The sequence below is a fragment of the Branchiostoma belcheri genome, unplaced genomic scaffold (genome assembly GCF_001625305.1).
Source record: "Branchiostoma belcheri isolate BF01 breed outbred unplaced genomic scaffold, Haploidv18h27 scaffold17, whole genome shotgun sequence".
Classification (NCBI taxonomy): Eukaryota; Metazoa; Chordata; class Leptocardii; order Amphioxiformes; family Branchiostomatidae; genus Branchiostoma; species Branchiostoma belcheri.
In genome coordinates, this window is record NW_017803157.1 from 87233 (window position 1) to 103496 (window position 16264).

At 40.8% G+C, this 16264-nt stretch overlaps 3 protein-coding genes and 1 long non-coding RNA gene across 4 annotated transcripts; 2 read left to right on the forward strand and 2 right to left on the reverse strand.

The window, feature by feature from the left end:
• On the reverse strand, positions 1-2847 carry LOC109466851 (serine/threonine/tyrosine-interacting-like protein 1). The gene is made up of 3 exons (XM_019764710.1): positions 2756-2847; positions 1630-1777; positions 1-1215 (listed from the first exon to the last, which is right to left on the reverse strand). The coding sequence occupies exons 2-3, from the start codon at positions 1729-1731 to the stop codon at positions 124-126; spliced, it is 1194 nt and encodes a 397-aa protein (XP_019620269.1). The 5' UTR covers positions 1732-1777; positions 2756-2847; the 3' UTR covers positions 1-123.
• Positions 2848-3056: 209 nt separating this feature from the next.
• On the forward strand, positions 3057-8573 carry LOC109466809 (exonuclease 1-like). Its single transcript, XM_019764647.1, has 7 exons — positions 3057-3244; positions 3648-3911; positions 4489-4641; positions 4986-5140; positions 5293-7274; positions 7477-7605; positions 7911-8573. Exons 1-7 carry the CDS (start codon positions 3167-3169, stop codon positions 8060-8062), a joined length of 2913 nt encoding a protein of 970 aa, XP_019620206.1. The 5' UTR covers positions 3057-3166; the 3' UTR covers positions 8063-8573.
• Positions 8574-10282: 1709 nt separating this feature from the next.
• On the reverse strand, positions 10283-11660 carry LOC109466646. The gene is made up of 2 exons (XR_002140030.1): positions 11113-11660; positions 10283-10608 (listed from the first exon to the last, which is right to left on the reverse strand). It is a non-coding gene; the product is annotated as an uncharacterized LOC109466646 (long non-coding RNA).
• Positions 11661-12669: 1009 nt separating this feature from the next.
• LOC109466859 lies at positions 12670-15819 on the forward strand. Its single transcript, XM_019764719.1, has 4 exons — positions 12670-12790; positions 13434-13885; positions 14042-14107; positions 14588-15819. The coding sequence occupies exons 1-4, from the start codon at positions 12688-12690 to the stop codon at positions 14771-14773; spliced, it is 807 nt and encodes a 268-aa protein (XP_019620278.1). The 5' UTR covers positions 12670-12687; the 3' UTR covers positions 14774-15819.
• The last annotated feature ends 445 nt before the right edge of the window (positions 15820-16264 follow it).

Sequence of the window (16264 nt, forward strand, 5' to 3'; positions counted from 1 at the left end):
CCTACCCACCGACCCTAATTTTTTCAGGAATGAAACAGGAAACACAACATTTTTTTCCTAGGCCCTACCTGAAATCAATCATTTTGATCAAGCAAACTCAACAACCTGAAAGATGAGGATGTGTCAGAAGTAGATGCAATCGTCAATGTCTGTCAGTTTTGATCCAAACAACTCCACCTCGTACTTGGACAACTGTCTCAGGAACCCCATGTTTGGTTGTGCGACTTGCCGTCGCTCTTTTAGAAAGTCGAAGGCGTCCTTCATCGTCCACTGCCGCTGTTTCATGAGATACGCTATCGTAACCGTCGAGCTGCGACTCACGCCGAGGTTACAGTGTACCAGAACACGTCCCCCGCTTTCAATCGCTTCTGCAATGAACTCTGTTGTTTTGGGTAGTAGCTGTGTGACGTTGGCAGACATGTCGTCGTCCACTCTGATGTTCATGTACCTTATGTAGATAGGGAAGGCGTTTTGGTGCTCCTTAGAAATGTTAACAATGTGAGAGATCCTTAGGTCACTTACGATCTTCTCATTGGTGGCTTGGTCACCACGCCCTTGGTACAAGGCACCCAGTACGATCTCCGAAGGGTAGTACGAGATGAGCGCCCTGCGGTCTGCAACACTAGCGACCATCTTGTCCGTACAGAGGAAGGGATACCTTTGCGAAAACTCCTCAAATCCGCCCACCAGAATTTCGGGCTCGTACTCTCGAGCTTTGATCTCCTTGTAAAGTTGGAACAGCTCGGAGGTGGGGGACAGATCACTGCTGTCACCGTACAGGACGATGTACACAAAGTGTTTCAACTGCCCGTCGTGAAGCAGGCAGCCGTAGTCCGTGTAGATCGCGTCTCCGGGTTTTGCCGTCACGATGTGCTTCTCAGCGTACGCAGCTTTCTCACGACAGTCCAGAATCAGCATGTACCTGGTGTCGAAGATGAAATGGCTCCCCATGGAGTCATTCATGTAGTTGAAGAGCTGTTGAGAAGTGCAGTAACCATCTTCCAATAAATCCTTCTCCGGTGGAACAGGCACCAAGAACTTTCCCCCTTGCTTCCCCCCCATTTCTGCAGACAAACTCTGAGCTAAAGATTCTGTTGTGGGGAATACATTGTCCCCAAAAGTTGTCTGGAAAGGACTTACATTTTCCGCTGGGACACTGTTTGGTGGATTGTTGTGTACTTTACCTGGGTTGTTTGCTGTGGCCGTCTCTTTCAGCTGTAAAATGCAAAGATAAACAAAGTCAGACTTAACTGGGTTTAGTAGGTTTACATACTAAGATAATTTACAGCCTTGAGTTGACAACTTTACAAGCTACATTGCTACATGTGTACATGTAAACTGCTGCAACGCTAATAATTGTAATGCTACAAGAAGGGCATGCCCATATCTTATGGGCACCACCCTATAGACAGAAATGTTTGAATATTAAACTTTCAATGATTATACGAGGGGGAAATGAAGGAAACCTGCGCAACAGCCGACTGATAATGATGATTGGAGACTTACAGTTGTACATTTGTATAGTTATACCATTATACTCGTAATCGTATGCACCATATACACAAATGTACATAATAATATGATTGTCATGATACTGTAAGCACTATCATTAGACTATTATGTATTAACCTCTGGTTGCTTGACAAATTCTGGTTCGTACGAGGCACCAATGGGGGAGGGGGGTGGACTGAAGTTCTTGGACGCCCTCCGTGAGCTCAGTACTTGTCCCATGCTGGAGGGTCCCACATATGGTGTACAGCAGGCAGGCTACATAAATCTGCAGAATAAGGGTAAAATGTATTATATTACAATTAGCCCTCTGAAGCTGACATATAGATGTAAACAGGCAGTGTAAAAATACCATTTTGACAGGGGCATTATGTAAGTATTTGTAACATTTGGTTGGAAAACTGAAAAGCTGTAATACCTGTTGGTCAGGTGACATGAACAATTGTCCTAACTCTGTTAACCTACTACATGTATTTGCATGTAAATGTAGGTTCCATGGAAACATAATTCCACTGTTCATCCCCCAGTGCCTTAGACTTTTAGAGTGATTTAGTTACCATGGTGACAAACAATACGGGTCGGCCCATTTACCGGAATGCACAGCAATGCACCAGACTACACTTAAAAGATGATTAAATTGGTAACGTTACATGTTTGTTTTTGCTTCTTGCGGTTCGCTTTTAAGTTTAAGTGTATTCCGGTGTATTCCGGTAAATAGGAGGACCACCATAATACCACAGTTGCAATCTACACAACTTTTTTCTATAAATTTCAACTGTGTTTACAACTGTTCAAAGCACACGGGTTCTAAAATTTCATATTTTGTTTTTGTTTCTAAACAAACGTCTTGAAACTGAGTTAATGGTTCAGTAACTAAGGTAAACTATGTAAGTATACTAGTAGTTTTATACAAGTTGTGAACTATGGCCATTTTTGAAAGAGTTCATTCTCTGCGATGACATGGAAAAAATCCCTTCACGTGTAACATAAACTTCGGAAAGACTATAATGTGCACTAACTATGGGTTGTCATGGCAACGCAGGGCGCATTTGGCACTATTTACTGTAAATGAGCTTTACGTAATTGTTTAGGCAAACAACAGGTGACCACCTCCATTTTCTCAAGTAACTCCCGTGCAAGCAAAGAACAAAATTACCCCCACAGAAAGACGCCCTGTCATCTAGAATGTTGCCTTATCAGTTCATCTTTAAGAATATTAGTTGTGGAATGGAAAACGAAGTCTTACCTCGCATGGTTTAGCAGTTTTTTCGTTGGAAAATGTGAGGAATTTTCTCGGAGAAAGTCAACCTTCATAAAGTCGACCTTTGCCCTTCCGCTGAAGATGATGCCACTATTGCTATAGGGGGTTTTCAGCGAGCATATGAATTAAAAAAGTTAATTATGATAAACATTGCATTTCATAAAATTTGGTAGTAAGTATAGATACGAATTTGTATCTTTTATTCATTGATATTTTCTATCTTTGTTTCATGTTTTCTCACACAATTATCTTGCAAAGTAACCCTATTTTGCTAAATACAACATTCTGGACTTCAGTACGCAGGCTCATGACCTGGCGACGCGGGAAAATCAGAAAATGTCCAAGTCGTGAATTCCGCGAATGTTTTTGATATAAACCCGTATTTTTTAGACCAAGATGGGAATACAGGGGCTACTACCGTTCCTAAAGGATGCCAGCACCCAAGTGAACGCGAAAATGTTCGCAGGCTACACGGTAAAGTGGGGAAATGCAGTAGGGGACTCAAGCTGGGTGGGGAGGGCAGCCCAAAATTTATAGATTACATAAATATTTATGATGATTCGATGTATTTATTTATCCGTCCATGAAGACGTTATTTTATCCATGTGTGGTTGTTTCCATTCTTCATATATTGCAAAATAACACGCCAAAAGAAGTTTTTGTTATGTATAACATTTTCTTAAAATGATCTTTTCCAGTGAAAATATAAAACAAAATGTCATAATAAATTATGCATAATTTTCTAGCATTCCAATCTGTGTTACTCTTGTAAAGTCTGAAATCATGTGCTTCCCTCCATCGCCATGCTAGTGATCTGCTCCCTCATGCTAAATTTTTTTAGAAAAACCCCTTCATTTATTTATCTATTTACTTACAGGTTGCAGTAGATGCATATTGCTGGATTTACCGTGGAGCGTTTGCCTGCGCCATGGACCTGGCGAGGGGTGAGAAGTCGGACATGTACGTGCGGTTTGTGCTGAAGTACGTGAACATGCTCCTGTCCCACGGCGTCAGACCCGTGCTCGTGTTTGACGGGTGTAACCTGCCGTCCAAGCAGGGCGTGGAGGACTCGCGCAGGGAGAGGAAACAGTTGTACCTGCAGAAGGGAAAACAGTTCCTAAGGGATGGAAACTCAGCACAGGTAAAACTGAAGTCTGACAGATCCACATTGTTTGTTGTCCATAGTAGTACCATAGTTCTTACTACTACTAGTAGGCTGTTTGAGTGTAGGGGCCCCCTACACTGTGATTTGTACCCCCTACACCAGGCCTACACAATGATTTAGCCCCTATACTTTCAACCAGCATAGGGGTTTCTTTTGAAGGAAAACCTTGTGACCCTTCATAAATCCTTTAAAAAAAATAAAAATTTGACTTAAAGATGAAGATTTAACAAAGGGAAAACATAAGTTTAAAATACTTCTTCCTCATTAGCAGTAAATAGGGGTTTGGGCACAATACCAGACCTCCTGCTGTGGCCATTTTTTGAGACACAGCGCTCGGCTTGCACCACAGAAAGTTGCCCTACGCTGTGAAAAAATTCTGTTGCCATGTCTCACGTAAGCCTCTGCGCATAAAAGAACCTATCAAATGAGTTGGGTGACCCGATGTGTTTGGCTGCACCTAACACAACAGTTTATACGTTCAAGTACACATTGTGTGAAAATAAAAGACATTAGACTATTAGACAACTGTTGTTATTGTGCTTTCCTCATGTAGGCCAGAGAGTGTTTCCAGAAGTGCATCAACGTGACACCACAGATGGCCCATGAGGTGATGGAGGCGTGTCGTGCCGTCGGCGTGGACTGTATCGTGGCGCCGTACGAGGCCGACGCCCAGCTGGCATACCTCAACAAGTGTGGGATAGCTCAGGTATAGCTTTGTCCATGTTTGTATCCAATACATGATGTTTCTTACATGATGTATACATTACTGTTTTTCTCTGTAGTGATGGAAGTAGAAGTTTTGCCTGGCAACTTACTCCATTGTTTTGCTGCAAAATTCTGAGAACCAGACAATTGAATTGATGGGGCCTCTTACAAAATTTATAGATAAAAATGCTGTAAGAAATGTCTATAGAGTGCACATATAGGTTACCCTTGTTTTGCATGCCTTAAATATTTTGAATGTTGCTAAAATTTTAATTGCCTACTATTGTAAGACTTATTTTTACGAAGTAAAACCATACCTTGTTTTTCTCTTTGTGTGTTTACCAGGCCGTGATCACAGAGGATTCGGATCTCTTGGCCTTTGGCTGTGATCGTGTGATCTTCAAACTGGATCTGAACGGCAACGGGATGATGATCGAGAAACATCGCCTGTCTCAGTGTCTCAAAATCAAGGCTCAAAACTTCACCTTCGACAAGTTTAGGTCAGGAAACTGCAGATTTATTCATGACTATAGCAGGGCTTGAAATACTGGGTGCATACCTGTATCTAAACCTGTGTACCTGTACCTGTACCTGTACCTGAATTTTGTTTCAGTACGCAGCTCTTACCATTAATGTATGGCTTATTTTCCAGGTACATGTGTATACTGTGTGGTTGTGATTACCTTCCATCATTACATGGTATCGGTCCCGCCAAAGCAGCAAAACTCCTCTCTCTGACCAACCAATCCGACATGACGAAGGTCCTGCGTAAGATCGGATCCTACCTGAAGTCCAGTATCGTGGCGCCGGCAGAATACATCGAGGGGTTTGTTAAGGCAGACAACACGTTCTTGTACCAGCTTGCTTTCGATCCCATGAAGAAAGAGGTTGTACCACTACACGAGTACCCACCAGGCATAACTGCAACAGACATGCCGTACGCAGGGGAGTATAAACCACTAAAGCTTGCCCTTGGCATGGCACTGGGTAACATAGACATCCATACAGGAGACACTGTAGGGGATTTCAACCCACTCACTTACAAACAACCCCCTTCTGCTACATGGCAGGGTCCGAAAAATGTTACAGCAAGCACGCCACGACATAAGCTCAGTATGTGGCACCCAGACTACAAGACTGGACCAAAGTTCGGCACTCTGGATCTGAAAGAGGTGAAGACTGCGTTTACTAAAGGAAAAGAAGTGACCGTCCAAGCACCAACTTTCCTGAAAAAGCCTGAAGCAAAACCCGTGGAGTCTACAGACGTATGCACTGACAGCGAATTGGCTGCTATGTACGGCTCGCCACCTAACTCAACCAAGAGAGAGAGGAAAACTTGTGTGCCAGACAAAAGTGGAAATTCTAAACTCAGGAAAAGGTTGTCTGTGATCAGACCAGGTAGTTCTGCAGACTCCACCAGTGGGTCTATAGTTGTCAGCAGGCATTTCCCAAACTCCTACCAGCAAGCTGTGAAAGACCTTCAAAGTAAGAGAAACAATTCTGAGGACAAGCAAGACACATTGTTAGATGTGATTGACAAAGACTGTGCTTCAGAGGACCCTTCAAAGTCGGTAGATGACATCTTTAGTGAGGAGAAAGAAGAAGACACCAGTTTGGAAGAAAAGACGCCATCTTGGAAGGGGAAACTGCAGATCTTCGAAAGACAAGGGAAGATGGGGAACCATACTGACAGCAGTCCAAAAGCAGAGAAGAGGAAAAGAGATCTTTCAGAAGATGAAGAGGAGAAAGAGACAAGTAGCCCTGAAAATGAGCCAAGCCTTGGCACGTCAGAACCATCTGTGGATAGTAGCTTAGTGCATACACTTAGCAAACAAAATGAGTCGCTCAGTCAAGTGCCACAGAAAGGAACTCCTAAGAACCCATTCAGAGTTGCCACCCCAAAACAAGGCAGTGCTTTCAGTTGGGGAAGGTCTTCAGAAAAACACATCAGCCTCAAGACTTCTGTCTCAAGCCTTGGACGGTTTAAATATGCCAGTGTGTCAGAAGCTAAAAGGAAGAAGACCTCACAAGTAGAAGTAAACAAGATGACAAGCTCACAAGAAGAAGTAAACAAGACAACAAGTTCGCAAGAGTTGAACGCTGGATCAACAGAGGAAGAATCACTGACAAAATCACCAGTTGACAATAGCTCGTTGAAACCATTGCCAGTAGAAGCAAGTTTCAGTGGTTTTGATAACTGTTCGGTGTATTCCATGGATAACTTTACCCCAACAGACAGCCAGAACTCAGGAACGACAAGCTTCTCACAGGGATCTCAGTACTTCACTGCATCAGAAGGGAATAACAGTCAGGTTTCCACTGCTGAAATGTCCCAAACTTCAGAAGACACAAGCAAAGAAGACATTGCCCAAATCAAAGTCGAACCACAACAGGCAGTTTCTAGTCAACAAGGCGAAGGAAGTAGGGAAGAAAAGGCCATTGAAAGTTTGACCAGGGAAAAACAAATGGCTAGAAGCTACAATGTTTCAGAGCAAGTGTCGTCATACTTTGGAAAGACACCATTGCCCAGCATGGTTCATACTGCCCCGGAACAGAGAGCTGTGGTGCAGGACATGGGAAGGAGAGCTATGGAGGATGGTGTCAGTACACCAAGGGTGGTGAAACCAAGCAGAGGTATGGCTGGATAATTACTGCATAAAGATGATCAAATCATTCAAGTAATGTAGAATTGGCAGATAATGCCCTTATGTTACATTTTTGGACAGGTAGGAAATCCATGTTGTTATAAATATAAGAATATGGTTAAAAAGGATCAAACCTTGTTGCTAGCATGATTGACACTCCGGATTGACTCTTTGTTTTACCTGCACTGCAGGTAAATCCCGGCAGGTGGGGCTGTCAAGACGCTCCTGTCCCAGTCAGACCAAGAGGAAGACCAACAATGAGAACAGCAGTACTCAGCCTAAAATCAGCAACTTCCTACAGACCTTCAGCTTCAAAAAAGGTAAGACATTCTCTTGCATTGTTATTATTATGTTTGCCGTATGTTATCATGTTTTCTGTTGATATGCGAATGAACAAAATGTACATATATTATTTATCATACAAGTCTATGCTATGATGTTTACTTTCAATTGTGCACGTTTATGTATGTTCAAGTTGATATGGTGTAATATAATGTTTCAAAATCTTCCTAGTCAAGACAGTAAAATATATGAACAATTCCTCTTTTATGCAAACAGGTACATGCCAAATTTTCATTCACACCTTTTCCATACTTTTCATCAAGATCATACCACTTCTTTCTAGGGTCCAGCCAGAAGAATAAAGAAGAACCCGTCAGAAAACCCATGTCCCCGTCCAAGAGTAACGTGGTGTTAGAGTGCACCCCGGAGACTGAACCCGGTATTGCAGCCAGCCTGAACGCAGCCAAAGTCAAACGCAACATTTTTGATGGATAGTAGATTTTACTGGAACAAAGTAGTTTAATTTTTTTAAACTCTTTTTGTTAAGTGACTACATGAATGCTTAATCCAATTAGGTGCTAGTAAGTTTCAAAATAGTCCTGAAAAAATTAGGATCGGAAGGTAGGGATTATCTTTTTTCTTTCTTTTTATTTAGACTTCAGTGATACCTATATAGTGATCCAACTTATACAAAACAATGTAAAACTTGCATCAGGACACTTTATTTTCAATGTCAGTGTTAGTAAACCAATGAAACAGGAAACACAACATTTTTGTCCTAGGTCTAACCAGCCAGAACCAATCAGAATTGTTGAAAAACCAGAAAACAATATTTTTCTTTTCTTACATTTAAGTAACATTCATATGAGTATTGTGTGAGACAAAGTTGTCAGTATTGCAATAAAGTTATCATTTACTTTTGATCATATTTAAGTCAAGAACAATGATTAAAAACATTACATAGTGAATCCTTGCTAGCATGAAAAATAAAGGACTACCTTTTGCACTATTATGATTTTTTTATGAAGATGAAATAAAGAAAGTAGGTATTAATGTACATGTAGTTGAGTAGTTTCTTTCTTTAAATTTATTGTGAAAGTAAGTCAAGAAAGGTACAGCGGATCTTCATTTTTAGCATGTAGGTAGATTTTACAGAATTCCACATGATTAAGTTGACATTTGCATTATTGACCAGGAAATTCTATAATATTTCAAGTTGAAATGTAAGTGACATCTACATGTACTGTGGCAACAGTGTGAGGTTCACGCACTGCCGAACTGCAATGATTACTTCAACAGCTAGGGGTCCCCACTGACTAGTCGGTTAACTTTCAAAACTATCATCTACAGGAATAGAAGCATCTGTTATTTGGCGCCAGATGTAATTGCGTAACGAGAAACAAATTCTGTCAGCCACGATTTCTACTCATTGCCGCCACCCACGCCTTAAAGATTATTATTAAAACTTACAGCGTACAAAATTCCCCAGATCTTTTCTTTATTGTTTTAATCCTGTATCCCTAAGTGTTATCGACGAATTCCTCATCAGTCTTGTTCCTGACGTGTCATGTGCCCGTTAAAATGTCTCTCCCTGCGATGTGTCTAGTTAAGAAGTCCTTAAAGTTGGTTTATACACCTTGTTACTTCGGACAGGTGACACTATACAGGAAACAGGCTCTTGTAAACAAGACGGAATGTTATCTTCTCTTTTGACACAAAAGGCACACGGAAAAGAGCTTGGAAAAATACACAAGAAGTCTTTTCGCTAGGGTACATGAAATGTAACGACTGCCCGATAGGCTATTTCTGGTTTGCCAAGCGCAGGTATTTTCATAAGAACCGTATTCAAGCATCACTCAGAGTGAAACAAGAGTTCCACGATTCCATACCTTCGCCAAATCCGAAGTTCTGCAGCACCTAAGAAAGCCACCAAAGAAGTGCCTAGGAAAGCCACCAGGGACCCAAAATCTAATCAATTTTAGGTTTCATTAAGACCTACCCACCTACCAAGTTTCATGACAATCCATCTTAAGCTTCTTGAGTTATCGTGTCAAACCACATACATACACACATACGTACATATATACACGTGACGTACTTAACACATGCACAAACGCTACGGAAAGGCATAGTCTTCTTGGCGAAGGTAATACGTTGTGCAGAAAAGATCGGAGGAGAGCAGTATTTCATTTGTTAACCTATCAGTTCTGTTTCTGTTCTTTCTCTTACATTTACGCCAACCTGTATCATGCAAAAATACAGAACACAAAAGACCCTTCCCGTACATATAACTGCAGTCACAATCTTTTATTCGTGACCCCCTTCGTTAAATCAACTATATTTACCAGAACCCAGTCACCACTCCATTTTGTTACTGTGTCTATAGACCATAGAACTTTACAACTATGTACGATGTAGAATAAACACTTCCACTGCCCGGTACATGTTGTATACATGGCACTTCAGTCCTGGAAAGATATTTACGAACATCAATTGAAACACCCCAGAGCTAGCGCCCCACAAAAACACTTCTGCTATACATAGTAACACAAACTCTCATTGTCAGCCCGCCAGGCACCAGGAGCGTTAGTTAGTCATTGCTACCCATCTAACAGAAATCTACCATATAGCAGTACTATCAATGTCACCGAATTCGGTTGGATGGTCTGAGTATTTTAGTATACTTAAGAAATAATAAGTTACATAAGCGTCTCTTTTTTTTTCAAAAGTGCTATACAGAATAACATCATGCATTTTTTAAATTATGCCTTGGCTTGTTTTTGTCATGTATAACGTGAATATAGTAGTTTGTAGAAGATAACATTGTGCGCGACGGTGGAAAACACGTGTTAGTTGCAGACGTCTGTCAGTGTTGTTAAGCAAATAAGTCTTTGTTCTCTTGACAGTCAGTTGTTCGATGTCCGCACGTTTCTTCCTTTTTGGATCTTCAGCTGTAAACTTGCGACGTCTTGGCGTCGTTATTTCTTGAGAAGTCAGTCTCAGACTCTCTCACCACATCAGGGAGTTCTTTAGACATCACGCTAAGGAAGAGGTGAATAAAAAAAAAACATCGTCGATAATCTTTTAAAATTTTTTTCTGGCTTCTAAAGAGTGAAAAAAAGCTGATACAAGGTATGCGTGTCTAGATTTCTTAGGTAGCATTTTGTCCATGACTTACAGTTACTGTGAGATGCCTTACGGACAATCTTATTCTTAGAAGAAGAGGTTGCCATCTAGATGTCTATGCCTTTTTGGTGCTATCTTGAAGCTTGTTCCAATCAGTGTTTTCTGTTGATATACTGCCTTTTTAGTAACGAATTAGCCCTTTCTTTACCTTTCCTGTAAAGACGATTTTATTATAGTAAAATGCTCGATTAAAATTTTTACCGGACACATTTGCGACGCGTTCAAGCTATCTTCTTTAGCATGTATACAGCACTGGTATTGCGATATATTTCTAGACAAGAAAGTGCAATGTTTAACATATGATTTTTCACATATAAAAAAAAAAGAATGGCAATGAAGACAAAAGTTTAAAGACTTACATGTCGGTAGACTTCTTCTTTCGGATACCGGTCCGGGAAGACTTCGCGCGTCTTCGGGTCGAGTCGGACTTCAGCAGTCGGTTGAAAGAAACGCCGAACGCAGCGTCCGTCAGTCCCGTCATAGCAGACATCTTTCCCGCCAAAAGAAAATCCTCAAAATCCTCAAAAGTCGATAAAAATGAATAATCCTCTCGGTGTATAACCACGGAAAAGACAACCTGATGTACTTGTGGTCGCTACAAGGGCGTTGTGTGATGTAAAACTCGTGCCTCCAATCTTAGTATGAACGGCTCACGTCCCCAAGAGTACCAGTGCGAACTATCCTGCCTTGTGACACATCCCAGCACTGTAAGACCTATTTAGAGCGAGCGCGTCAGCGACAGACTTTCGTGAATAATGAGGAAGGCTTTTAGAGGATTTTTCTACCCGCCGTAAGAGGAATTTTATGACTTTATCGTTTGCCGTTGCTATCGTCAACCGACAGTTTGTAAACGCCCACTGAGACAACACGTCTGGTACCCTTCTGTTCTTTCTGACTCCGCCCACTCTGTGACGTAATTAGGTGTTCCCTCTTATTTCTTCTCTAGACAGGAAGTTGGCGTTATATATACACAGTTGAAATTGGGTGCGACAGAACAATGACTTCTTTCTACTTAGGTAATGTAAAAGAAAAGTCAATGTTTGCATACGCTTTCAAGTCCTTGGTACGGTCTATGTACGTAATGAGGCATGTGCATCATCGAACGTGTGTTACGTCAGACTTCCTTGGTTACATACATTTGTATGTATGAGGCATAGTTACCACCCCTACATTGTTGTGCCTTTGTGATTTTATGGGTGTGGATTATTTATGATGTCGTTACACTTGAACTTTATTGCAGGTAACATGTAACTATAGACCAACACGATAGAATTAAGAACATTCGGCGTACAAAAATCCTTGCCTTTAATGTAACTAAGCCGTAGCATCAGGTTGTTTCTGTGCCACGTCACTTGTTAACGCCCAGTCTACATAGACGACACAGCGTCCGTGGACGAACAGACCTGAAAGGACTCAAAAGTGAAATGTTTGATCAGAGGTGAACGACCTCACGTTCGGCTGTCCTGTTACGTAGGCTCTAGTGTGACGCAATTAAGAATTGCGCAATCAGTTCAGGTTGCGATGTTATGAACCATTGATCAGATGAATGAGTAACCCTGAAAAATGTGCTATCTTGGTCCAGGAAAGGTCAATGACCTCACGTTCGGGAGACCTGTCAGTCCAAGCAGATATTGGAAGGCAAATTCGTAACGTTTCCGTCATATTCGTTACAGACTTGCTTATTATGCCATGATGATCATCAAATGTTGCCTTCTGGCCTCTTCTTGGTCACTTAGAAAATGCTTTCGGGGGTAGAAGGTTGAGAAGGAAAAGAGAAACTTTGTGCGAATACATCCTGGAATGGTTTGTGCGATTCTGGGCGTACTACTGCTACCAAGGAGGTTCGTTGAACAGTCTGACGTGAGCAGAACAGGGCAGTGCAGGCACACCCTCTTGCGGAATGTTCATGAAGTGCACACAATCGAACGAAAAACATGGCGGACGCTGCTGCACGGAGGGAGGCCAGGCGCAGGAAAATCCTGCAAAATTCAGAGGCTAGGCTGAAAAAACTTGCCAATATCGAACACAACAAGCAAGGTATGACTTCAAAGGGGTGTACGGTGGACAGTGCCAATAGTTTGGAGAGAAATACAACGCAGATTGTGCATATGATTTTCTAAGTTGTGGGAGGGGGGCGTTCATTTTTATATCAGCATGCCAAAAACATGCCGGCATATCTTCCATACAGGACAGCGCACGTGAAGATATCGGAGCCATGTCTAGTCTACAAATAACCACACTTGACCTCTCTTAACACTAGAGTCCTTTTACAGCATTTAACAGTATAAACTGATGGGCGATATCAATCAAATCATACTACTAGAAAGATAGATTTGCAAATCAAGTGCATTATGTTTACCTTCATATGACCCAGCAGCTCTGTTCTTTATTGATACTCAAACACGTTAATATATACATATGCTGCCGATGCGCCAATGCCGGTCCTCTTGAAGTATGAATTTCTGCATGGCACTTGTAACATTATGTAGCCCAACACCAGTTACCATGGTGAGAGACGTCTGGTCCTGGTCAATCACCTTATATAGTGTTTAGGACGGGAGAAGAAAAAGAAACTGAGCAAAACAATATGTATATAACTTGTAATATGATTAATGTAAATAAAACAAAGGCAGAAGTCATATATTCTGTATAGACATTTGACAATCTGTTTTTGTTGCAGATATTCAGAATGAAGATGTGAAGGAGACTGACTCTACTACAAAAGACTCCCAGGCAACATTTTCACACTCATCAGTTAAACACACAAGAAATAATGAAGACTTCACACAATATAAATCTTCAACCAGAGACATCAGCAGATCTTCAGAAGATGGATCCATGAACACAGAAAAACTGACAAGAGAAGAAGATGTGACCACTACGAGAGGCGGCTTTCATACGACAAGGAAAAACTCAGAACCGAAAAGCCAAGACAGCAGCAACATTCCTGAGTCTTTAAATGGGGTTAACGTAGGGTTGTCTGGTATAGAGAACTGGATACAGGAGGATGATGTGAGCCAGTCTGAGGAAGGGTCCTGGCATGGTCGTCTGAAACACATGTTTCTCCTTGTGTTCGCTGTGCTAGTGAGGTGTATACTCGCATGTGAAGGTTTACAAGCTGTAGTGATGAAGGTAAGAGCACTAGTGTGTCTAGGCTTAGGAACAAAATGATGTGTTTCCTGTTACCTGGAAAAAATTAGGGTTGGTTCCTACTCGGCTATGCCATTCTGTACATGTGATTTTATGCGAATTCATGGTCCCCTAAATTCTCCTTTCTTTATCTTACAGTCAGCAGTTATCCCCTTCCTCATGCTGCAGTGTTGTGTAGTGGGTTTTGACATCTTGATCAGAAAGGTAAGTTCTACCTACCTGGACTAAAATATCAATGTAAATTTTTAGTTCAGTCTGCCATTGGTAGATAATCTATTGGAAAATAACACCCTCCACACTTTAGGCTCCTTTGAAAGTTTAAAAGTTTAGATTGAAACATTTTTATGTTTACCTTCGCAGAAGTGAAACATACTGTTTTTGCTCAGTTTCTTCTTCTTCTTCCATTCCAAACAAATAAAGTCAATGACCTGGGCCAGACGTCTGTCACCGTGGTAACTTGTGCTGTAGCAACACCTTGTGGTGTTGGGTTACATTATGTAGCAGAACGGGGCTGGGGAGCCGGGGAGCCTGCTCACCATACACATGAATATTTGTATTTGACTTTGAGTAACAATAAACAGTGCAGTAGTTTGTTGTGCTAGACCAGGTGAAGGTGAACATTATGCAGTTGCTTTGCAAATGTTACTTTTCATGTTCATATATATTTTTTTTTTTTTTGCACAGGGCTCTCCAACAGCACAACCAACCATGTCCCTCCTGGGCACAGCTCTGGTCCTGACTGGTGTTTCCAAGGTGACCATCACCATGGTAACCAAAACAACAACATACCTGACAGCCATGCTGTCAGACTTTGCCTGGTACATGTTTGTATTCCTGGTAACTCATAGTGTGTTAGAAACAATTGGTTAATCATAAAGAAAAGAAAGACTACAAATGTGTACAAAAATTGACTTCCTGGAGAAAGTCCTTAACAAGAAGTATGTAGACATTTATATAGTAGTATTTTATATAGTAGTTTTTAGTATATAGAGCAATATCAGTCCCTATAGAGTGCAATTCATAAATATATGTAAGCACAAAAGGTCATGTGTGTTAGTAGAAGTGACATTATTAACATAAGAAAATGATTTGAAAGTTAGTGTTCCTTAGAATTATGTTCCATAATAGAAATGAATGTACGGGTACTATATGTAATTGTAGGCTGTGTATAACAAATTTCATCATTCATGACTTAACCAGGCATTGCATATATATTTGTACAGGAAAAATTACAGGAAAAAAGGACATTTAATTGTTGAATGTAAAAGTAATGTGCTGTATGATGGAAAAAGTGGTTATGACTTTGCTAGTTTATGAATAACACAAATGTGTGCAGTGTAAAATCAATATGTAGGTTATATGGGAAGCAGCGTTATTAAAAATCACTGGCAATATAAAGTACATGCTACTACAATCCATAGACATTCTTTTATGAGCTTTAAATCGTAAATAAATGCAATAGACGTGTGGTAAGAGTAAAAATAGGTTTGGGGGTAGGGGTAGTATGTGTTGTATTCTTACTGTATAGTGTATACCAACCATTGATGGAGCTGTGGATGCTAGGGTTAAGGGACAAAATACAATGTATCTTGAATAGTTGCAATGGAGTCATAAAGTTTGTTGTGTATTGTACATACCTCACAAAATGTCATGGTTCATCCCTTACATATACTTTAATCCTATGAAAATCATATATAGATATACTATATGTTCAATGTATATACTTTATTTCATGGTTTTGAAAACATCATAGAATATTTCTATGTGTATTTAACCCATACCATGCTGTAAGCCATGCAAAGATGTAGTGGGAATAAAGTTACAAACACATGTAATGTATTGTTTGTTAGTATTGTATGTTCATTAACGCAAGTTGTGCTGATGATGCTCTAAATCATTGGATTCAGCATAATGTACGTTCACAACGTCTTGGAGCATATCAAACGTGCAGATTGATAAGGTAACCATGGGATAATAAAATACAATAAAATATAGAAATAGAGAAATTGAGATTTTCCTTGTGCCCTTTAGGACCCTTTAGACGTTGTCCAATCAAACACGAGGCGCACCATGCGGTGGAGAACGGTACTGCAATTGCATAACTCAAACAACATGGATGCCACAAATTAATTAATAGCAATGTGTTGATGAAGCTATCCAACACAAAGTGTACGCTCAAGGTGGTTTGGACATGCCAGGTGGTCATAGATTAAGAGTAGAAGCCATCTGGACTAACTAACGTCAATATTGATGTCAAAACGCAATCTTGGCCTAGAAAATATACACTAAATCTTCCAACATTATCGCGAAGGCACTTGTAAAATGTTGCTCTGCTTACGCCAAAATCACTCGCCCATATGT

Bases quoted from the DNA above. Each gene is read 5' to 3' on its own strand.
- LOC109466851 (XM_019764710.1), bottom strand. From the start codon at position 1,731: ATGGGACAAGTACTGAGCTCACGGAGGGCGTCCAAGAACTTCAGTCCA. The intron at 1,216-1,629 runs GTTAATACATAA...TGCATTTTACAG, and splicing joins AATTTGTCAAGCAACCAGAG to CTGAAAGAGACGGCCACAGC.
- LOC109466809 (XM_019764647.1), top strand. From the start codon at position 3,167: ATGGGAATACAGGGGCTACTACCGTTCCTAAAGGATGCCAGCACCCAA. The intron at 5,141-5,292 runs GTCAGGAAACTG...CTTATTTTCCAG, and splicing joins TTCACCTTCGACAAGTTTAG to GTACATGTGTATACTGTGTG. The intron at 7,606-7,910 runs GTAAGACATTCT...ACTTCTTTCTAG, and splicing joins GACCTTCAGCTTCAAAAAAG to GGTCCAGCCAGAAGAATAAA.
- LOC109466859 (XM_019764719.1), top strand. From the start codon at position 12,688: ATGGCGGACGCTGCTGCACGGAGGGAGGCCAGGCGCAGGAAAATCCTG. The intron at 12,791-13,433 runs GTATGACTTCAA...TTTTTGTTGCAG, and splicing joins TATCGAACACAACAAGCAAG to ATATTCAGAATGAAGATGTG. The intron at 14,108-14,587 runs GTAAGTTCTACC...TTTTTTGCACAG, and splicing joins TTGACATCTTGATCAGAAAG to GGCTCTCCAACAGCACAACC.